Source organism: Hermetia illucens, chromosome 3 (genome assembly GCF_905115235.1).
Source record: "Hermetia illucens chromosome 3, iHerIll2.2.curated.20191125, whole genome shotgun sequence".
NCBI classification, from domain to species: Eukaryota; Metazoa; Arthropoda; class Insecta; order Diptera; family Stratiomyidae; genus Hermetia; species Hermetia illucens.
The window spans coordinates 174,816,316-174,839,942 of record NC_051851.1 but is presented as its reverse complement, the minus strand read 5'-3'; the positions used below and the strand labels follow the sequence as shown (position 1 = coordinate 174,839,942).

Sequence of the window (23,627 nt, the reverse complement as noted above, 5' to 3'; positions counted from 1 at the left end):
TTCATACGGATTGAGTGACCCGCCCACAGTAACCTATTGAGCCGGATTTTATCCACAACCTGACAGCCATGGTATCGCTCATAGATTTCGTCGTTATGTAGGCTACGGAATCGTCCATTTTCATGTAGAGGGTCAAAAATTCTTCGAACGCGGCCAGGAGTTCTTGCTAAGATCCCAAGTCTCCGAGGAATACAGTGAAGCCCATAGTGTTTTACGTAGGCACCTGTCGTGAGACTTAATCCTACGGTCCTCGTAAGACACGGATTGATTTTGTGACCCCAATCAGAGCCCCGCTGAGGCAAGCAACAACGGTACCAATCTATACCAAGTGCATGGCTTAGCATTCATACTGGTGGATGCAAGAATTACCTAAATCTCTACCGAACTATGGAGTACGGCACCCGTGTTGATACGCAACGCCACGTCGAGGCCCGAAGGTCTTTTCTCGCTGGAGCATAACCACAGCCACCATGAAACTCCCACTAGGGGGGCCAACTGCAAATAACCGAGCTATCCTCACATACAACAGGAGTTCACCCGAAGTATGTGAGTCCAGGGGCTTTCCCGGTTCCCATGGTACCAGCATATACCCCTGGTAAGGTTTCGTGACCAATTTGCCACTTCAGATGAGTCCCCGTGCAGACTCGGGTCTGATCGTCCTGATTAGGCCTTTGGAGCATTCGCCTACTGAATCACGGCCGGCAAACCAAAGTGATTACAGCGTCTCCACTATGGAGGTTCTCCTCGGCCACTTGGTTTTGGTTTGGCCGATAAGGTTGCCCCCCCATCTTCCTCGCCGCCACCTCTGAGCACCTCCGAGGAATACATGAGGACTGGCAAGATCATTGTCTTATACAGTAAGAGTAAGTATATTTTGTCTTGCCTTTACTGATGTGCAGTACAAGATCTCGCGCCATTCGCCGCCTTCTCGATCTGGATGAAGGCAGTTTGTACGTCTCAGAATCACGAATCAATTTCTCCAGGGCCATGATAGGGCATCCCCTTGTCATAGATCGTTGTTGATGTCCAATGGTCTTAAGAGTAATCCTGGACTACTGGATGGCCGCTATAATATATGGTGTAGTGGCTCTTCTCCAGGAAACGCTTCTCCTGCAACGCTGTTACAACAGAGCCTATATTGGGACAGGGTATGGGCTAGCTGCTGATGGAGCTGCCAACATCTCTGTACAAGGAGTGCACGTTTCCGTTCTCGTTGCCGGGTTTGTCGTTGTGTTATCCGTCCAGTGCGAGGCTCCTGTCGTGCCTTCGTAACAAGTTGTTTTCCATGTAGGGTTGTCGGCCCTACCCAACCCCAGCCTGAAAGACTAGTTGGTACAATTTGTGCCATTTTTAGGTGCGTGTTTAGACTCGTTTTCATACTTCTCCGTCTGCAGCTTTTCGTTAAGGGAGAGATCCTAGCGGCCACCACGTGGAAATGGAGATAGGGTTTGGTAGTAGAGCTGTTGGTGTTGGTTCAGCAAGCATTTCCCAGGTTTTATGCTCCATCGTGGGTACCATGTTTCGCCCTGGAACCTATATTACCCTTGGACCACCTTCACCATGTAATGCATATATTCAGCGGTTCCTGGTGGGTAACTGGAACCAATTCGGGTGATTTTGCCATTCTGTAATTATGAACATCTTTCTACCAATCTCACCACGGAAGATGATGATGATGAACATGCTGCGAGTTCCTCGGTTGACAGTTGGTAATACTCGCTTCCCTGTAAATTGATGACCAGGAATGAAGTTGATGTTTCAATAGTGAATGCCGTATCGCTGATATAGATTGGGATTGGGATGATAGTGAATAGGTTGAAATCGGTCGTTACCAAGAGCGGAAGCCGTAGTCGAAATATTATGTGTTTCTCAGTGGCACAAGCTTGCACCGTGAGGAGTTTGTATATTTCCGCCACGTTTTCCGGATTAGCTGACAGTCGTAAGGATGGTTTAAGATGCCTCATGACTTCCGTGAGCGGTTGAGCGAGTTAATCCGGGCCCAGAAGTTGCGCATTGATATTTCCGTGGAACTTCGTTTATGCAAGGTTGTCTCACTCGCTTTTATGATGTTTAAGGTGGCGTCAATGATCACTGTTTGATATTTTATAAGCCTATCTGAGAGACTCTCGTTCTCTCTGAGTTCGTCGATGGTTCGTCACATCTTCTCGGCATAATCGGAATCTAGCACCCAGAACAGGCCAGATGCAATGTTTCCGACGAAGTTGAAGGGGACCCTTTGTGGCGGTGGCCGCCGGGTTTAATAATCGGTTTCGACTTGTTCAGTTTCCTTTCCAGAGAAGTAAATCCCTTAAGGGCTATGTCAAAAGAGTCTCCTAGTTCTAATGTTTGGCAATGAATGGCATGCTGACCCCTGCAGATGGAGCAACTTCCTTTTGCGCCTGAATTGTATGAGAAGGCTGCCAGAGCCTGTCGTTGTTGTGTTGAGATGGGGGGGGGGAGGGTTGGGATGCCTCGAGCCTTTCAATGATCTGGGCCGTGATAATTCGTGTCCAGGTAGGCCAGATCGATTGGCGGGTTGAGCCGATGGATGCTCGTATCGCCCTCATCGAATTTCCTCCAAAGCTCCTCTAATCGCGAAAGGGTGCGCCGGAGAAATTCAGTGGTGCCCCGCTCCAGGGATGATTTCTTGAGATTGATTATTACTTTTTCAATTTCCTTTCCCAGGGGGCTTAGTTGTGGGGTTAATGCCTCCATGGTGGGATGGTTGTGAATCTGAATCTGAGACGAGAATTTTACTCACTAAAACCACCCCCGACACAGTATTAACCACGGAGTTAGCTTACTTTAGCTATGTATCTATTCTATTCTCCGTTGCGTTTGTGGCCACAGCTTCCTGATCTTTTCCCTTTTTCACAGTTTATTCTGCGTTGCTGCGACGACAGGACAGGCTTTCTCCTAGAGTTTCCCCTAAGTTTCTACTTTCTTCCACGAATCTTGGACATTGGAAGAATACGTGCACTAGGTCCTCTGCAATCCCGTCGCAGTTCAGACATTCAGGTGAGGTGTCCAATTCATACCTGTAAAGGTACTGACGGTATCCTCCGTGTACTGCATGAGATTATAATTTATCTCTCCATGCTTTCTCTCCAGCTACTTCCCGATAGTAGAGATCAACCTGTGTGTCCAGCGGCCCTTTTCTGACACGTCCCATCTCTGTTGCCGTCGACTTATGGATCTCTCCTTTTCGGCTTTCTTCACCTGTGATAGAGGAGGGATAGGTGTGGCGTTATGTATTTTCGGCTTCATTCCCGAGATGAGGAACGCCGCTCCATCTCAGGGCCACTCTTCTGTAGAATGCACTTAGTTTATGTCCGTTACATAAAACATAAAACATTTATCCTCAAACTGGCAAGATGGAACTCACCATCCGAGCTACGAGCAGCCTGCAAGTCTGCCGTGGCCCTCTTACATTCGGCACGGCTTGCTGAAGCCGTACTCCTGGAGGATGCTTTCCGCAAATATACTTTATGTGCCGTTTAAAATTGAGTTTTCCATCTGTCTTCAAAATCAAGTTTTTGATCGCGAGCTTGGAAGTGATGATATAATTCCCAATTCTATTGCGGGTGTAATTTCTCTTAATGTGTGTCTGGTGATGACAACCGTCCTAAGTCTTAATAGCACTGATTTCTTCGCTTCAGTACAACTCAGCATCTTCGAGACGCTTTGTGACCGCAACCAGCGCCATGTTGTCGGGGTAACTCACCACCATGGCCTCCTCCATGACTGGAAGGCTAGGGGCATACTTGTACACGATGTTCCGCAATAGTGGGCCATGGACGGAGTCCTGTGGAACACCAGCGTAGACAACGTAATTCTTGGGTCCATCATTGTTGTCATACCAGAGTGTCCTTTCTCGCAAGTAGCGAGATAGGTGGCAGACACAATCGTCGCATATTGTCGTTCTGAAATGCCTCCTTGGCTCTTGATTGCTGGGAGTAAACTGTTGTAAATTACCCGCTCCAAAATTTGACCCATAGTGTCTAGAAGACATATGATTCACTAGGATCTTTACCAGCCTTAGTAGCAGTACCAGCTTCTGCCGCCTCCATGATGCATGAAAGGTCCTTTTGGATATGCACGTTTTGGGCAACTCAGTAAATATGCTCGATTTTCATTTCACGGCAAGTTTCAAGGCCTTATTCGGTACGCCATTCGGACTTGGGCCTTTACTGTCTATTCTATCGCAGATCTCGTTTCTGGTGATTGCTGCCGTTGGTGTGACAAGTTGATCGAAGGCTAGTTCACTATTTCTCCAGTATGGGTTTTGGATAGCCCATTCTACGGTCGATGCAATAGCAACCGCAGGGGATCTGGCTCGGGAGGGGTCGATTGTTGGTAAGTGTTGCGTAGTGCTGGCGCTGGATGTCAGAAATGCCTTTGACTCGGCCAACTGGAGTTGGATTAAAGTCACCCCGGCTAAAATGGGTCTCCCTGGTTACTTTGCTTGGATAATCAAGAATTCCTTCGATATGAGACGAATGACAGGTCCAAAAATATGTTGTAAGAGCAGGTGTTCTCGAAAGCTTCATATACAGGGACATAATGTATGTCGGAGTGCTCGGCCTTCGCGTACCAAAGGGGCAATGTTAATTGGTTTTGCAGACGACCCTACGGAGGTGGTATTTTACCATAGTGAAACCGTTCATCAAAGCATGGTTATGAATGGTCAAACGGCACCCGGCGGACGAAAGGACGGGGGTGGTCCATATTACCAATCGCAGGAAAAACGCTATTGTCAAAATCCGGGTTGGTGGTTACATGGTCGTTTCAATATGGGTCATTATTATATCAAGGGGTAATGATGGTTGCCAAGTTGAGCTTCAAGGGGCACCTGGATCTGGATCTTCCTCCGGACGAGGCACACTTTTTCTACCAGAGAGGAGGGGGACCACTAGGAAGAAGCTGTACAAGATATGGCGGTAACGTGGGATTATTTAGGAAGAGTTCGCTGGACCCATACACTGATCCCGTGTATTGAGAGATGAATCGAACAAAAACACGGAGAATTGAATTAACATCTAACACGGTTTGTTATGCCTTTTGGTGGATACAGAAAGTACTGACATAGCTTGGGAATGGACAAGTCCCCCAGACTGTTTTGAATGCGCTGCTACTCCGGGGAACCGGACCATGTTATGTTCTATTGCCCGAGATCTGTGAATGAAAGAAGGAGGTTAAACGTACGTACTTAATTATGTTACCCTATAATGAAGTTGGAAGCAAATTGGAGCGCGGTAAATGCAACAATAATTCCGATACACGAAGAGCTACAGGAATTGGATCGAGCCTGGAAGCGTGATAGACGTGTGGCTTAATCGTGGTAGTCTAAACCTAGTACTATTTGATGGTGGTCCCAGGTTGATGTGGGTGGAGAAGAGGGGTTAGTTTTAGCACTACAATATGGTGCATCCATAATTAACGGCAATCTATCGGAGAGATAATCCTAATAGAATGGAGGGTACATGCAGCTCTCGATGGCGACCAATTCCAGCCAATGTTACCTATTGCTTCCCTTTTTTTTTTGTGTAAAATGTAGTTGCAACGAAACTTTGAACGTTGTACCGCATTAGAATAATCAAGCGGCTTGCATGGTCATAGCTCCCTCTTTGGTAGTCATATGAAAATTTAGAATGAAAACAGACAAAGGTACCTGAAATAAAATGGCAAATATGACAGATCATTAGCGGTAGGAATAGGACCTCACCTAAACTCTGCAGCAGGTTGAGCTATCACAGGAATATGTATTTCCCATGGACAGGAACGCAATGGTCCAGATGTAACCTTCAGCAACTTTACGTCTTCGAGGAGAAAACATGGACTGAGAAGATCCGAAACCGATGGGTTTTTTTTTTCGGTATCGGCCTCGCCTTTGTCCCTCAATCCCAAATATTCCATTGATTGATATACGTTGAATTTTTTTGGTGTATCTTTCAATCAGTCAAATCGGGATCTGATGTCGGGCGTGCAATGTGCGAATGATATTTCAGAGCAAATTGAAGGGTAACGCTTGGAGAGTTGTGACGAATTTAGGTGTGTTAGTTGGAAGAAGTACGAGATGGGTTGGAAACTTCTGGGTCAGCACCGCAGCAATCACTGGGTGCTGGTAGAAGAGGACATTCAGGCCCTTTCCTTCAGATAGTGCTACAGGGTTCAACCACCATGCGTTCATTGATTCAAAGCTTTAGGAAGCCTGGGTTCAACTGTAACAAAAAAATGGGTGACTCGGTTCTCAACCAAATCCTCTACTAACAATTGCCAATATTGATCAATTCTTGGAAAATCTCCTCTGGGTATATTGGAACTCGCGAAGGCTCCACCGGTAGAACATTCTGTTTCCAAGAGGGCAAAAAGTTTTGGTATTCAGGAGAACCCGCATAAAGTAATCTCCCTTGGTGCAAAAGCGGATGGGGGTAGTTTTTCTGCATTTGCATGGAGGACCATTAGATGTCCACGGTTTGTGAAAGGGCGTTCTCTGATCCCGCTGTTTTTGCTTAGATCGGAGGACTAGTTTTGGTTACATATTCGAGAGATATCCAGACTTAAGGGACTTGTTCAGGATTATTTTTTAATAGTGTTTCCTACGGGATTGATTATGTGCCTTACCAGGTGTTTAGGACACTCGATCTGATTGCCGAGGATAACGCATCAAATAGGTTGTCAATAATGCGTGATGAGGAATACAGGGATATGCGAAGCAACCCTAAGAAGGCCATTCGGAGAAGCAAGCGGGAATGCTACCAGAAGCTCTGCATGGAGGCTAATACGAATCCGTGGGGTACAGCCTACCAAGTTGTAATGAAGAAGATCCGCGGGCGAAAATCACCTCAGGTGACATGCCCACGGCTCTTGTTGCAAATAATTGCAACTCTTTTCCCGCAGCAGGAGCAGGACGAAAGAGAACCCCAACTGGTAGCTCAGCAGGACGCCTTCTCCATCCCTGATGTTACCGAAGAGGAACTTTGGGAAATCTGCAGGCGTATTGGGGACAGCAAGGCTCCGGGATTGGACGGAATTCCGAACAGGGCTCTGAAGGTGGCGGTCAAGGCCAGAGCAAGGTGGTTCGCAAGCACATTCGAATCGTGCATGGCGGAAGGAGTGTTTTTCGCCCAGTGGAAGAGGCAGAAGCTGGTCTTGCTACCGAAGCCTCGAAAGCCACCCGGCGTGCCCTCTTCATATCGCCCTATTTGTCTCTTAGACACCATGGGGAAGATGTTGGAGAGGGTGATATACAACAGGCTGCTCCCGTTCATCGAGCTTGCGGGTGGTCTTTCAGAGCGGCAATATGGGTTTCGGTGAGCCCGTTCTACGGTCGATGCAGTAGCAAAGGTCGTGGAATTGGCTCGAAATGCAATGGCCATGGGCAAATGCTGTGCTCTGGTGACGTTGGACGTCAAAAATGCTTTTGACTCAGCCAACTGGGGCGGGATTAAGGGCGCTTTGGCCAAACTGGGTGTTCCTAGCTACTTGGCTCGGCTCATCGAGAGTTACCTTTCGGACAGACTTCTCTGGTACGAGACGGACGACGGGCCGAAGGAGTACATTGTGACAGCAGGTGTGCCTCAAGGTTCTGTATTGGGACCGCTGCTGTGGAACATAATGTACGACGGAGTGCTTGGCCTTCGCGTGCCGGAGGAGACAACGCCTATTGGTTTTGCGGACGACTTGGCGGTAGTTGCAATTGCAAAGCATCCCGAGGACGTGGAGCTTTATGCAAATGAAGCCATTCATACCATCAAGTCATGGTTACGAATGGCTAAGCTGGACCTGGCGGACGAAAAGACGGAGGCGGTCCTCATTACCAACCGTAGGAAGAACAACACGGTTACCATCCAGGTTGGTAATCGTGAGGTCGTCTCAAAATCTTTTGTCAAATACCTGGGGGTGATGATCGATGCCAAGCTGAGTTTCAAGGGACACTTGGATTATGTGCGAGAGAAGGCAGCAAATGCCAGCTCATCCCTTGGAAGGATGATGCCTAACGTGGGAGGGCCGAAGTATAGTTGCAGGCTACTCATCGCGGGAGTGGTGAGGTCGATCCTGCTATACGCGGCCCCTGTCTGGGTGGGAGCGTTGAACCACGCTGTCAACCGGAGGAAGATATGTTCGGCATACCGGCCAATTGCGCTAAGGGTGTGCAGCGCATTTAGGACGGCGCCGACGGAGGCAGTGTGTGTTATCGCAGGAATGATCCCTATAGATCTTCTAGCGAGCGAGGCACACTGGCTCTACGAAAAACGGAAGGCAAATCCAGCCAAGGTGAATGCGGATTTCCGAAAAGCCATCAGGAGAGAGTTGTGTGGCAAGTGGCAACAACGATGGGATAACTCCGACAAGGGCAGGTGGACCCATACATTGATCCCGTGCATCGAGAAATGGGTCAACCGAAAGCACGGAGAATTGAATTACCACCTGACACAGTTCCTTACGGGACACGGTGGCTATAGGAAGTACTTGCATCGCTTCGAGTTGGACGAGTCTCTCAACTGTCCTGAATGCGGTGCTACACTCGAGGACCCGGAGCACGTTATGTTCCATTGTCCCAGATTTCTGCAGCAGAAAAGGAGGTTGAACAGCATCTTAGGGGCGGACATCGAGCCCTCCAACCTGGTGGAAGAGATGTTGAAGTCGGAGGGAAACTGGATGGCGGTAAATGAGGCAGTAGCCGTGGTGCAGACAAAACTCCTGGAGTTGGATCGAGCTCGGAAGGCGGCGCGACGGAGACGTGACATGGACGAGCTGGTATAGCGGACCAGAGCCTCCCCCGCGAAGTAATACTTCACGGTGGTCCCACGGGGAGGGGCGGAAGAGTGGGGGTGGTTTTAGTAGGTGTGAATCCCACACACTGCTGCAACCTGGCGCAGCAGCGTCTTTCTAAGATTTCCACCTCCATCCATAAAAAAAAAAATAATGCGTTTACATGGATGAAAAGGAGGGAAAATGGAGATGTGTGTGTGTGAGTGCTGTCAAGGACCTGACAGAAAAGGTATTTGAGAAGCTGGGAAAAGGGAAAGAGGGTAGGTACTGGAAAACAGATGAAGTACAGCAGATCTGTTCCCTTTGCAAAAATGAGAGTGGTTTCAGCATCGAATCGAGAAAAACATTGCATGAAATGAAAGTTCCTGAGTGCCGCATTCCTTTAAGCAATGGCTAACAAACAACCTTCAAACTTCAACTATTGACGCAGAAACCCAGAAGGATTAATCATAAAGTTTTAGGGCTGGGCCATGGCTGGCTTCAAAATCGGGGGACAGCCAAAATGTTATCAGAAAAAACAGATGGTTTCCTACCGAATGGCTTTAATTTTATATAAAAATTACAAATATGAGTAATCCTAGCTACAATATTATTTAATTAATTAATCTACAAAAATACATTGATCACCTTAAAGCAATAATAAAAATAAATTGAGCCCAATTAATACACGGTGGGCCTGGGTCCTTAAATCTAATTTATTATTCATTCTGCATTTGACTCCATTTACGTTTGCCAGAGGTCTCAGCTGGTTGCTTCAATAATTCCTGAAACATCAAATGATAATTCGTCAATTGGCTGAAAAACTCATGCGATGCCGTCAAATCAACACCGCGAGATTGCAGGCAAGCCTCCAGAAAAGCAGTCAGCCAAATTAGACAGTTGACGCGTACACCTAACTGGTCACTTAAAGCCCATCCCTTTGAAATCACACAACGTTGCATAAAGTTTCGACGAGCGCGTCGGAATCGAGACCTTCTAGAGGACTCATTATTCCTTTGGCGTTGTTCGTCCGTTTTGTTGGCAGTCCGTGGCACTTTCCTGGCCATTTGTGCTTTATATTCATATTTGGCATATCTGCTACCCTCAAGGGCTTTGGTCGCTTCCTGGTTGATTTGTTCGAACTGTTCACGCCATTCCGCCTCACTTTGAGCGGCTACGCATCGAGAAATGATGAGGGTCGCTTCTTCTGGCGTTAGTTGGCATCCAAGTTGATGTTTTAAAAACATGAAACCTATAAGAGCCTCGATCTGATTTATATTGAGGTCCATGCCTGCCAAATTTGAAAAATAATTGGGATCCAAAGTGTTTAAGGTTTCTTTTATTGTCCTGGATCGTGTTGTCGTTTGAAAGACTACTGGACGTTATGAACGCTGTACACTAAGTACACTAAAACCAGAATACTGAAACAAATAAAGGTGAGGATCAGACCTTGTCAAAACTGACGATTGTTAATCAAAAATGTGACTGAAAATAAATAGAAATTTTCCAATTTATATATCTGGTCATATTAATACTGAAAATATATTCTATCCCCGAAATTGGAGGCTTAATTACTTGTGCCTTTTCCAAATAAAGAAAGTCCTCCCTTAGTACCCAACTTTTAGGAAGGGTAATATTTACCAGGTAAACTAATTTGATAACTTTTATACCCAAACTGGTTCCCAGGTGTGTTTCCATCCCTGGAATTTTTATCCTGTAAAAGTTAAAAAGATGCTTGAAGAGAAAATATTTTTTGGCCCCTTGATTTCCATAAAAAGTAAGAATGTTTCAGCCTTATTTGAAGTAGGGTCATATGTGCGCCTAAAAGTTATTAGTTCTTGGAAAAATTGATTGAGGGTGATGACCTGTCTCATTTGATAAATAAAAATTGTAATCTGGCCCGAAATAGGATATTCAGGCTGGGGTTGAAAATTCTGCGCGTCATCTAATTTTGGTAAATTTTCTACAACCTTTGACCCCAAAAAAAAAACTCTGAGCCTGGAGAAATCACACTTTTCCTTTGCCTTCTCATTAGACCTGTTTCTGTAAAGCACCACTTTGGACGTGAAAATTGCGAATGTCACCCTCTGGTCCCTTTGCGATTTTGAGAAAAGTAACCTGAACTGTCTTCCAAACAAACAAAAAATATGTAGTAGGCGATAAAACCAGATTGCCCAGATGTGGCCAACGATGAAATAGGTGTCAAACACTTGCTAACCTTAAAAAACAAATCAGCGCTCAGTTGTGTGCGGTTGTCTGGATGTAGTCCCGTCGATGGGGGAAGGAGCGATTCTCCTTCTCCTATAGCCTTCGAAGCCTCATGAACGTAATCCTTGTCATTTGCCTATGCACCTAATTCAACAGGATTCCACCATCCCTCGTTTTCTGTACAAGAAAGATTCCTGCTCCACTATCTACGGACTTCATCTCGCGAAGGACTTCTTCTGGCAGTCTAGCCTTCCTCCTTTTCCTATCGTAGCCAGCTCGTCTTCTTGAATATAACATGTTCAAAACCAGTAACATGCATCCCATCGAGCACTACCCAATCAATAAAAACGACCGCTAATTTTTTTAAGTTGAAATAGAAGGAAAATTAGATATGTTCCCGATTTCAACGCCTTTCTTAAACCTGAACAACACAAGTATCTTGTCCGGCCCAGAAAAAAAATCCATACGCATTACCCAACGCACCTTAAGTCCACCAAATCAGATGGCATCATAACAAGAACCGAGGTAAGCGGCCGAGAATCGCTCCCGCCGGAGCGTACAGCTTAAGGCCACTAAATCAGACGGCATCATCAAAAAATCTGGGAGGAACAACCAGTGGTTCCCCATTCGTCGAAGCATAATATCTTTCCATAGCCTAGGAGGCACAAGATAATTTCATCATTTCTACGTTACCTTACAGAGTACATTCACATGATGGATTCGACTAACTTTTCAGTATCATCCAGTCACTCTCGACGCAAAAAGGCACATTAGGTTAGGTGTAGGCGTTGAGACTACAGTTACTTCTCTATGGTTTTACGTGGGTACCTGTCTCGGGGACTTAAATCCACGGTCTTCTTCAGACATAGATTGATTTTGTGACGACAATGAGAACTCCATTACAGTAAGCTACAACGGTGCCAGTCTATACCGAGCGCATGGCTCAGCATTCATACCGGTGGATGCAAGACCTACCTAAATCTCTACCGAACGGTCTGACGGTCTCTGTTCGCTTGAACGTAACCAGTAACCCCCATGAAGTTCCCACTAGCGAGGCAATCGCAACAACCGAGCTGAACGCACATACAACAGGAACTCTCCTGAAGTATGTGAATTCAGGGGCTATCATAGAACCAGGTAACTTCCAATGGGGCTTCGTTGCAAGAATCATTTAAGGTAAGTTCCTTGCACACTCGGATCTGATCGTCCTCTTCAAGTACATGGGGACGGCTCGATTGGAATCAGCACGCAAAAAGACACTGCCTCCAGCTAATTGCAAGGTGTAGTCTTCGAGCCCCACTCTTCCTCGGCATCTTCTGGCCAAAACTTTTGTAAGTCATAACGTGCACATTGGAGCTCACACCCACATCGGAATCCATCCCCCCAAGGAGCTAATGATGTTCAGATTATCTGCAATATCAGTAACTCCAGTGGTTAACAGGTTCGAAGTGACATCCAATTCCTGCTCTCCCGGTAATCCAACGTTCAATCTAGAACATCATCATCAACCGGTATCCGGTCTAGGCCTGCCTTAATAAGGAATCCCACACATCCCGGTTTTGCACCGAGGTGTGGAAAGGTCTCGAGAATGATCTTGTTGCTTTTATCTGGCCTCACACATTGGTCAGGGTCAGCTTAGTCAGTCGCGAGTAGGGTAGGTGAATGCATTTACGTATAAAGTGTTGGACGCCCGCAACCGTACATCGTCGGACTACCAACTAAACACCTGCCCATCGTCAGAGAGCTAGCCTGGAACCGTTTGTTACACTAATTCGGGCTATTCCTCGAACTCTCGCGCCTTGCGGAGCCTTCAAATCAGGGAATTTCTTTCACCGACGGGAGCGAAGAGGAGGAAGGGAACTGTCAGTTCAAGGAACCCCCTGCCATCCGGCTCCTCCACCGGTCGTGCTCGATCTTCTTAGCAACGAGAAAGATCCGAGCCTAATGGACAACACGGCTCCACCTGTCAGCACTGCTCAGCATTTCCTCGACAATGTTGTCTGGAGAGAGATCCTCTGAGTTTAAATAGAGCTGCTGACGGATCCCATCCAACCTTCCACAAGAAAAAAAAGTGTGATGAGCGTCGTCCACAACTCCATTGCAAAACACACAATCCTTTCCAGTCTTGTGCAGGTAAGAGAAGAAAACCCCCATGCCCACTTAAGAAGTGGGTAGGGAAGTAGTCAGTCTTGCCATGCTTCCGATTCAGCCACGAACCTAAGTTGTCGATGAGCCGCGCAGTTCATCTGCCTGTAGTTTCATTTTGCCAAGAGAGTTGCCATTCGTCTAGGGTGCGTTGCCCTTCCTCCCTCCCTTGATTCTTCTGTCTTGCACTTATATATGCCTTTAGGCTCCTTAGTAAGAAGGACAACGGGAATCACTCTCACAGTCACCATCACGGCTGGTTCAGAGATAGTGCGATACGTAGTCGCCTGCTGTAAAACTCCCCGGCTCTGTGCTTGAGCAAGACGCTTTTAATATATAATACTTTTTTGCCAAGAGCGCCAGCGCATACCGCTGTGCCGTTGAGCAGGATAGGCTGCGTTGAACTAATCAGGAGACGCCGCTTGCTAGACGTAGGACCCCCAATATTCGGTATTAGCCAACTGAACGTCGAAACTCCAGCTGCAGTCTTGTTTGCTGCTGCTTTGATCTGCTCAAAAAATTCAGCCCGACGTACTTTACCGCTGGTGTTGACTTGATTATCGACTTGCCAAACGATATGGTACGCAAGTTCGGAATTCTCAGGATGAATACTTCTGTTTTTCTCAGTGCTATGAGTAGTCATCCATCCGATTACCCGTCGCCTCAATATGCCGAGCCTGTTTTGCGCCTGTTCGACACTGCGTCCAGCAACGAGCGCCGCGACATCATCTGCATAACTGACCAGGCGCGACTCTTCTGGCATGTCGAGTTTAAGTAAATTATCATAGGTAGCGTTCCAGGGGTACGGCCCTAGGATGGATCCATGCGCTACCCCCGACGTGACCTCGATCTTCTTAGCGTTTCATAGAGCAGGAAGCGGTTCCTCAGATAATCCTTCAATATTCGTAAGAGATCACTCGGCACGTGGAAAGTATTGTCTCGTATGCCTAAAATGTCTTTTCATCTTACGGAATTAAAGGCGTTTCTGACGTCAAGCGCTACGAGGAGCACCACCCGTGGAGTTCGTCGGCTGTATGCTTCCACTCGATAGACAACATCCACGACTTGTATGGATCTTTCTGCTCTAAAACCGAATTGCCGTAGACATAAGTCTCCGGCAGCATGTATCGCTTCAGCGAGTCCATTTATAACGAGTTTTTCGAGCCCTTTCCCAGCAGTTTCAAGCATACAAAGTGGTCGGTATGAAGACATCAAATCGACCTTCTCTTCACAGATCAGTGCAAGCCTCTCCACCTTCCAACGAGAAAGGAATGATCTCTGTTTAGGATATGAACAGAATAAACCTTTACCGTGAGAAATTCCACTCATTGTATTCTATTTAATGAAAATTATACTCTATTTAACGAAAATACGAAAAACAAAGCACTTGAGAAAATTCATTAGGCACTTACGCCTGTTTGACTTACCAGAATGTGGGAAAAGGTCAACACTCTTTCAGGCAAACGTTGAATGCGCCGAGCAATAGTTCTGGCCAATGTTGTGTAGGGTACTGGCGCCTTTTTGTTTTTCATTGAGTGGAGTGCCTCTTCCAACTCCTCTATACAGAAAAGTGGGTAGTCCTCGGTGTCCTCCGCGCTGCCGTCAACCATCCCGTGCGGGGTGCGCAGGGAACAGTGCCCGGACAATGGAGTCCATCTGATCGGCCTTAGATGAACAGGGTTTCTGCAGTGCCTCGATTTTTCGGGTTCGGATTCACTTCGTCGACCAGGTTCTGCCAGTAGTGAGCTTTGCTCCTGTTTGTTGCGCTGTGGAGTCCGTTTTTGGCTGATTTGTACTCTATCATTATGGTATATGCGTCCTCTCGGTCCTTCCGGAACTCTGCAATTTCAGCCGCCAATGCATAGAAGGCTTGCCACGTTTCGATGCTCTGCTGGCCATGGAAGCTCCGCAGGCCGTCCTTATCAGGTTTATAACTGAATAAACGACAGTGTTAGCTGCAGCGACACCACCCCCTGGAGTGCCCTCCAGTGCGGTCCCACCTACCTCAATAGTTTCGACAAATTCCCCGGTGTTCACCCTCGCGACGTACCATGCGCAGATGAGCGCCGGAGTACATCGTGAGGTTGTATCAGCCAATTTGAAAGTAGTTTATTGATGGTCGCTTGCCGAGAAGTCTTCCAGAACTCGCCACCCGTCCACCAGCGTTACCAGCGATTCTAACGCGTAGATTACATCGGGAATGCTTCCCTCACAGCCTAAGCGCTGGATTGTTGGGGTGAATCCGGTGTTTAAAACTACAAATCCTGTTCTCACTGCCATTTCAAGAATTCGTTTCCCTCTGGAGTCTGGGTGAGGCATGCCCCATTCAAGTGCTCTGGCATTGAAGTCACTCTCGACCAGGATCCGCTCTTCTGTGTCCAAGCTAGCGTCTTGCAGAGCATCAAGCCTGCGTTGAAAGTCCGGCAAGGTCTTATTCGGTGTTAGATAGACCCTGAAAAATGTTAACCTTAAACACCGAATCCAGACAACGCCGTCCCCTCGGGCTTGGACAAGAATTCTAAGGTGGGTGCCGTCCCGAACTTAGATGGCATTTGTCGAGGTGCCATGAAACTGAGTTTTTGTTTCAATACTGTTCACTTCGATTTCCGTACCGAACTGAGCCGAGTTCAAACGCACCACGATCCCTGCATGGAACGCAAATCTCTTTTTCGTGGAAGGAATTGTGGATTTGTGGCCTACTTGGCCGCATCTGGGGCATTTTTCCCTGCTGTCAGCTCCCCGGGAGGTTGCAGACGTGTGCCCATAATCCAAACATCTGTAACATTGGGTTGGTGCAGGCTAGATTCATATCCTATATATTACCCAACCAATTCTGATTTCCCTCTACTAAGAAGCTTCCTCGCGTATTGTTCGGCATCTTCTACCATAGCGAGTTTTCGCCCTCGGGACTTGCCAGGGGTAATACCAATCCGGACATTTGTTACTTTCGGACATTCGCGCTTGATGGTCTCTTCCATTTCGTTCTTTTCTGTGGGGCAATCAAGATCTCGGATAGAGTGCACGTGGGTTCTAGGGTAGAAACCAAAGGTTTTTTTTTCCAGTAGCCGCTTGTCTGCTTCACAGAACGCACCTTTATCTGATGCCCTCAGGCTTAATTCGTCTAGGACTCCACCACCCTTCGTTTTCTGAATGGAAGACACTTTCGCGCCACCATTTTAGGGCGGAATTTTGCTGAAGACTTCCGCAAGAGACTTGCCTTTCGTCGTGCTAATAGGCAGAGCTGGCCGTCTAGTTCTTCTTCGTCTCTCCACCTTTTCTTTTGGAGTAACAAATGGCGGCGTGTTGTTGCCTTTTGTCCCTATTCGTATTTTTTTTTTGTTCTGCATGTCCGCCTCTAATACGAAAATCAATCCAGGAGCCCGTTTTTCAGGCCATTCCTGACGTTTTTCTGGAGGAATGTCGTAGACCGCATGCGCTCCACAGCAGCGCCAATTTCCTGATAAGCCCTTCTTCTTCGGCACTGCGTGGTATTTTCTGGGTTGCTGCTTCCGTCCCAGGTACCGCATCGATTTCTGAGTTTTTTTCTTTATTTTCGCATCCCGATGTCTCGTTGGGTATTTCAGCCCTTGTTGCGTGCTTCACTGCGCCCTGCGGCGAGTGGCGCATTTTCGTGCTGCGTACAAACGCAGCCAACTCTTTGTCCATTCCCACTTTCTCCTCATTTATGTCATTTTTGTTCTTCATTGAAGTGGGCAAGGGTGCGGGTCGCAATAGTCCCGAACGGGTATACCCTCAGAGGCAAAGCCCTTACTCCAGTTCCTTGAGGCCTGACCTACACGTAGCAGATCACGGAACTCACGGACGGATTAGTGCCCGCTTGAGGCAACAGAGTCTACTAATACCTGTTCAATGCAAACTACCCAAACAGGGTCCTAAAGGGGCTGACTCCTGATGCATGCAAAAACCACGATCTTGGCAGAGCTAGGCTCACATAATCGCATCGACGTTGGCAAGGAATTGTCGACGGCTCCGGGGCTGCCAATGTGTCTCGCTGTGCATCGGCATTAGGTCCTAGAGATTGAAATGCAGGCTAAGGATTTGCATATCGTTTTCGGCCTTCTGTAGATTGATGAGAGTGTTCATCCAACTGGAAGTCCACTTAGTCAAGGGCAGTTCGCCTTTGTCCAGAGTTTCCGACACTTTTCGGATAAGTTCGTTAGCGATATCTATTGTCGAAGCTTCAAACAACTTATCGTCCATATGAAAGGCAGTCTTAACGATCCATTTAGTCTGCTCGCTCTAAAATACGAATTTTCGAATGATCGTTTGGAAGGAGCAGAGTGTGTTGGTACATTTTTGTTATATCACCAGAGGAAACGGGTCACTATGTCAAGATATGGATCTGGTCTGAGAAGACTTCTCTAGTTAAGGTGCTCTCTTCAGATTTATGATATTATAATTGACAAAGCACGTCAGTCATCTAAGGGTCTCCTTAAGGGACTCAAACACAAAATAATCTTCCCATGGTACAGCCTGGATTCTTCTTTCCTTTTTGTGAATTAATTTAAAGAAAAAGAATATAAAATGATCAAAAAAACTAATGAAAACCTTAAATGTTTCTTTCAGGAAAGTGGTATCACCACAACAACAGGCACAGGAACCTCCAGTTCAACAACATCCTCCAGTGGTTCAGACTCAGACAGCTCAGATTCCGACAGTTCAGATTCCGAAAGTGGTAGCTCAACCGATGATGAATCTGAAAAGCCAGATGAATCAACTCCTATGTCCGAATCTGAACTGGAGCCCATCTACCGCAGCTGTGTTCGCAACCTGGAAGAATGTGTAACAAGATTTTCCGAGCACTACAAATCCATTTATCGTCTTGTCAACCATTATTTACGTGCCCCTGAGAAGCTGAGGGATATGGAAATGTGCAAAAATCTGCTTTTGGGCTCTTACGTAACCAAATTGGGGAATCAAATTATGGGGCTGTTCGCGGATCGGAAGAATAATAACTTTTTCAATGGAATCTGGAGGATTCCTTCATCGGAAATTGACAGACCTGGGAGTTTTTCGGCACATTTAGTGAAGTGTGTTGTTATTTTGCTGGAGGTTTTGAAGAAAAGCAAGGATCATAAGGTTCTAATTGATATGGCCGTGCAACTTAATCGTCCGCCTGACAACGACAAGTAAGTGTTTCATCTTTTGGGACTTTTCCTATATTTCATGTTGCCTTTCAACTAAATGACCCTATCCAGCTTCATTTATAATTGAAAACGTTTCCCTCTAAAACTGATCCTATTCTCTTCGATTTTGTAGGCGCTACATAAAAGAGATCGATCGTAAAGAACTTTGCGAGCAATCTCTCTCATTCTGTGTGCAAGTAATGCGCGATTGTCTTAAACAATGCATGGAAAAACGCAATGATGATGAACTTCTTAACTTGATTCTGGACATCTTTAAAACTCAGAAAGTCTGCAATAAGCACATTAGTCAAAAGGAATCACTATTCGAACAAATTCTCGTCGATGCTTACAAATTTTATATCCAAGACAAAGTTACAAAAATGCCAGACAATGCAAATCTCGTTGATTTGGCCGTGAAATTATGCAATCAGGAGATTTCCGTACGAAAGAATCAAGAAAAACAGGCATTAGCTGCGGCTGCAGCGGCCAATCAACCCGCTTCGATGGTGCAAAATTTAATGGACACTACCATCACCGCTGTTTGCATGCCATCAACAACAATTCCAATGACGACAGCTACGGTAGGACGACATACGTTTAATCATATTCCGCCAGTCATTTTATAGATTTTTTTTATTGTCCATTTTAGGTATCTAAACCAGTGACAATTCCTGGGATCACGTCAAGGCCCCGTGGGCGCCCGGTTGGTAGTAAGACCGTTAATAAAAATATACCACCGCCAGCAATTCCTCCATCGCTTTTCGATCCGGCCACTATCGCTGCATTGTTATATAGCAATCCGGGTTTCAACAATGCGCTATCGAAGGTATGTTTAGATTTTAATCATCTTCTTTGATTGAGAGAGAATTTTTCAAATCGCATCATTTCCCATGTCTGAGGACTTCTGTTTGCCAATTGAATTAAGCCCTTTTTTTCTTTATTTTTCCAGGATCCAAACTACATGAAAACGCTCACTCAAGAATACTACAAGATACTACTTGGCAGCCCATCAATATCATCCTTGCTATCTTCAAACTTACCGAAATCCACCCTATCTTCAACATTCCCGTCGTCATCTGCACCACCCCAACCGTCAACAAGCAGTATGACCTCCACAAAGCCACAGATTCCACAATTCGATATGAACACATTAATGGCATCGCTTGCGTCCCAAACCGGGAAATCTGCACCAACAACTCAATCGTCTTCGTCTACAATCAATCTAGGCAGTGGCGAATTAACAATTACTCCAACCACTTCTAAACCAACAATTCCGGGAACGACGAAGGAACCAAAACACTCCTCCTCCGCATCACTTGCATCCCAAATATTTTCTTCTTCTATGGCTGGCACTTCGATTTCAATGACACGAGTACCCACTCCTATGCCGGTCACGGGATCTAAATCGGACACTTCTAATCTATCCAGTTCATCAGTGTCACAATTGCCACTTCTTCCTGATCTACCGAAATCACTGACCATAACACCAGCTCCTTCTTTCTCTTCAGAAAAATTAACAAAGACTCCGACGAGCTCTCCACAAATGTCCCAACTGTCCATGTTCCCTGATAAGTCTAAGGAACCTTCAAAATATCCATCGAAAAGTAAGGCATCTAAAAAGACCAATGTCAATCCATACGCAAGGCCACCATCGGCACCGCTTTCAACGTCTCCATCAAGCTTCCCAGGTGCTTCTGCTGCTCAATTAAATAGCCTCTCAGCTCTCGCTCAGCAGATGCCTTTTATGGGCAATTTTAATTTGCAGAATTACAATTCTCAAGTGAATCTTTTGAAAACATACGCTGATTTATTTACATCAATGGGTATTCCTCCGGCAGCTAGTATGGGCCCTGCGGGACTAGGTCAGATCCCCCCATTCCAAATGCCGGTACCTCCGAAAAGGTCCACTACTAAGAAGCCCCGAGCCCCCAAATCTCAGCCGCGTTTCACGTCACCAAGTCAAGCAACTTCATCCACTGTTCCGACACCACGTCTCCCTGACAGTATCACTGCTATCCCAATACCGCCCACAAAAACTAAACAATCACCTCAATCATTTGTTCCGTCACCGTTTAACGTCCCTTTGTCGAAATCGCCCATTCTAGCGCATTCGTCGCCTAATCCATCACCCGGCTTGTCACCTGGTCTAGGGAGTGTAGGCGTGCTAGGAGCTGCACATCAAAGTACTTCAACCGTTACGCCCCCAACTCTACCCACTCCACCGGGGGCTGGGACGACACTCATTCAAAGCAGCCCGACAAAGACTTTGCAGCAAAAACTGGCGGAACGACAAAAGGCTAATGCACTTAATGAAAGTTCATCTGCTCATCGACCCGGAAGTGGAGGAAGTGGCAGTGGCAGTGGTGGAGGTCAACAAGCTTCCAAGAAGAAAGAAGTCGATGTCATTATTTTGGATTAGATGCGTCCGCGGAGAGGATTTCGATTTGTGTTCAGATTTGGAGTTTTTGGGTTCATGATTGCAGCTTAATTTTATTCCGCTTTTAATCTACTAAATTTGTTTGAAGACATACTTAATGCTTATACTCGTATCGCATAATCATGATATAATCTTTTGCTGTTTGAATAGACACGTATCTTACATATTTGGTGGTTTTGTATCTTAATTGTGACCCTGATTAGAAGAAGAAATAATTGAATCAATGGGCGATAAAGCTGAACAGGAATCACAGCGGAAATGAAAAGGATGTTTTTTCGGAAGGATATGGGGGTCTTAAACTCTCCTTAGGTAAGTACTCTTTATATATCTTTATTTTTACCTCAACTTCCTGAATTTCATCAGTAAGGTTGCTAAAACTTACAAGTCTTTTACGAAGCGTTTTAAAAATTTCGCATTTGTCCTAAATAATTATTCCGTTTTTTCTTGCTGGTGTGTTTTTTTATTGCAGAAAGTTCCTGCAAAATTCCAGGTTTTTGACTTTAAACATTGTTGATATAACTAGTGTTGTTGAATGAGCTTGTTGCTGTCGATATGTTGTTTCCTTTGAACGCTGTAGCCTCGAGGAATGCAGGTTTCATGCGTTCTGTAGAAGCATTGATTTCCTTTCCATCGAAGTCAATTTGATATTCGACTTGGGATATTCTGCTTAGGATCTTAGGAGTTCCGGACTATGTTTGTCCTAGCGTTTTCCAGGTCGAGTACACTCGAAGAAAAACGTGAGTGCAGGTTTCCAAACTCTTGCTTCGAAAAACTTTACAATGATATGCAGCTTGCACGGGTCGAAGTGTTCACATTGTTTCTCAAAGTTACTCGATGAATGCATTCGGCTCAATGTGTTAATTTTCGGACGCTACGAACTCCCATGCAAGCGCAAGCATTGCCCAGTAGAGCATCTCCGCACTGGATCCTCTGCTCCGATGTCGTCCTTGCAACTATTCCGTAATCCAAGTAAAACGGTTGGGAGTACATCAATCAACGCTTGATTCTGCTGGTGGCACATTGTGGAGCCCTTAAAAAACCGATGCTAGCGATGGATGGATGTTCCCTGGATGGATGGATGCTAGCGTCCCAACATTCCGTTCGCTGCAGGGTGATAGGGGTTATGCGGCTTCTTTCACAGCCCATTCACTTGGTTAGAGCTTGGAAAAAGGTGAACTCAAATTGTGTTCTCTGATTCGTAGTCACTGTGCGTGAGACGCCGAACCGGAAAATTGAACTCGAAAAAACAAAACTGCTGCAACGGATACGGCCGTTTGATCTGGAAGTGATACTGCTTGGGACCATCCCAAGTACCGGTTCAACATGGTCAGACAATATCTGAAACCATTAGATGATATCATCGGGCCGACTATGTCTAAGTGTACGTGTTGAAATTTGCCGTCTTGTACTGCGAACGGTTGCATCTGGTTAACTGTGTGCTTTGCGATTTTGGAGCAATGGCAGGGTACGCAGAAATGGGTCCAAATATGTATATCCTTGCGCATTCTAATCCAAACGAATTTCTGTACTTTTGCTTTGCACGTTGCGCATCCGCTAGGGTATGACGACTCGTGGAAAATATCGAAGATGTGTCTGCGTTGGCTTTCGAAAAAAAAGGTCGTGCTAGTCCTAGGGAAGTGTCGCACGCTATCTTTCTCCGATCATCACATGAAGGGCTTTCGAGTTTCAGCGACGTTCTGTTCGATTTTAATAGCACCTGGAGTTCAGTATCCTCTTGTTGTTTCCTGGTCAACTCTTCAGCATTGATTGCAGTAGGCAAACTGGTTGATTGTATCCTCAATAACACATCAGCCACTTTGTTTTTGTTACCCTGAATATGTTTTATATTGCTGGTGACCTCCGAAATGAAGCTTAACTGTCGAGTTTGTGGAGGTGTTGCTTTTTCTCTTTTCGTCTGGAATGCATACGTAAGGGGCTTGTGATCCGTCTGGACTGAGAAATTTATGCCTTCCATGTAATATCTGAAGTGTTTGATGCTGTCATGAATAGCGAGGAGCTTCCTTTCATAAACGCTGTAATGTTTTTCCGTATCAGAAAGCTTGCATTAGAAGAACGCCAATGGTAACTAGCCAACGGTTGTTTTGCAGCTGATGTAAGACTGCACTGATTGCGGTGTCTGATGCATCCGGTACTAACGAGAAAGGCTCATTTTTCTTGTAATGGACGAGGAGAGCTGCTTTCGCCAGCGATTTTTTGCAGTCTAAGAAGGCTTTATCTGACTTAGGCATCAATTTTATTGGTATCTTATCGCCTTGCTTCACGTTAACTAGGTACTCGTTCAATGGTGCTTGAAGGTACGCTGCATTTTGTAAAAAACACCTTGTAGAAATTCAGTGTTCCGAGAGACATTCTCCGGTCTCTTGAAATTGCGTACCGCTTCGACGCGGGACACGGGTGGGCTTATGCCGTCTTGGTTTATTCTATTTTATGAACACCAAAAGCACATTTCATTACATGTATAATGATTCCAAAGTTATTAAGCCGCTCTAGAATGATTCGAACGTGTTCCAGATGCTCTTCTGGATTACTTGATGCGATTAAAATGTCATCAATGCAACATCAACAGAAATCAAGTCCTTTTAGTACTTCATTCATGAAGCGTTGAAAGGATCGGGCGGCGTTTCGGAGACCAGAGATCATATAGCGCAAACTCATAGAACCCGAATGGCGTTATCACCGCTGTCTTAGAAATGTCCTGTCCTCCTATTGAGATACAATGTGTGACGTGACTGCGTTAAGGCGATGGAATTCGCCATATGGGCGTCAGCCTTCTTTGGCACCGAATGTAAGGGGCTTGTCCAAGGACACGACGGCGGCCGGCAGAATGTACTGTCTAGCATGAACTCGCAATTTTCAATTTGTCTGACGCCAATCTTCGTGCTTGTCCATATACCGGGTTGCCTATTGTTGTTATA

General features: G+C 46.0%; 1 protein-coding gene across 1 annotated transcript in view; it reads left to right on the top strand.

Annotated features, from left to right (window-relative positions):
- Positions 1–20,857, top strand: part of LOC119650678 (calcineurin-binding protein cabin-1-like) — a 261,076-nt gene extending 240,219 nt beyond the window's left edge. Inside the window, exons 21-24 of the mRNA XM_038053631.1 lie at positions 17,695–18,257; positions 18,388–18,835; positions 18,904–19,080; positions 19,204–20,857. Of these exons, the coding sequence (XP_037909559.1) occupies positions 17,695–18,257; positions 18,388–18,835; positions 18,904–19,080; positions 19,204–20,673 (2,658 nt within the window). The 3' untranslated portion in view covers positions 20,674–20,857. The remainder of the gene's footprint in view (positions 1–17,694; positions 18,258–18,387; positions 18,836–18,903; positions 19,081–19,203) is intronic.
- The last annotated feature ends 2,770 nt before the right edge of the window (positions 20,858–23,627 follow it).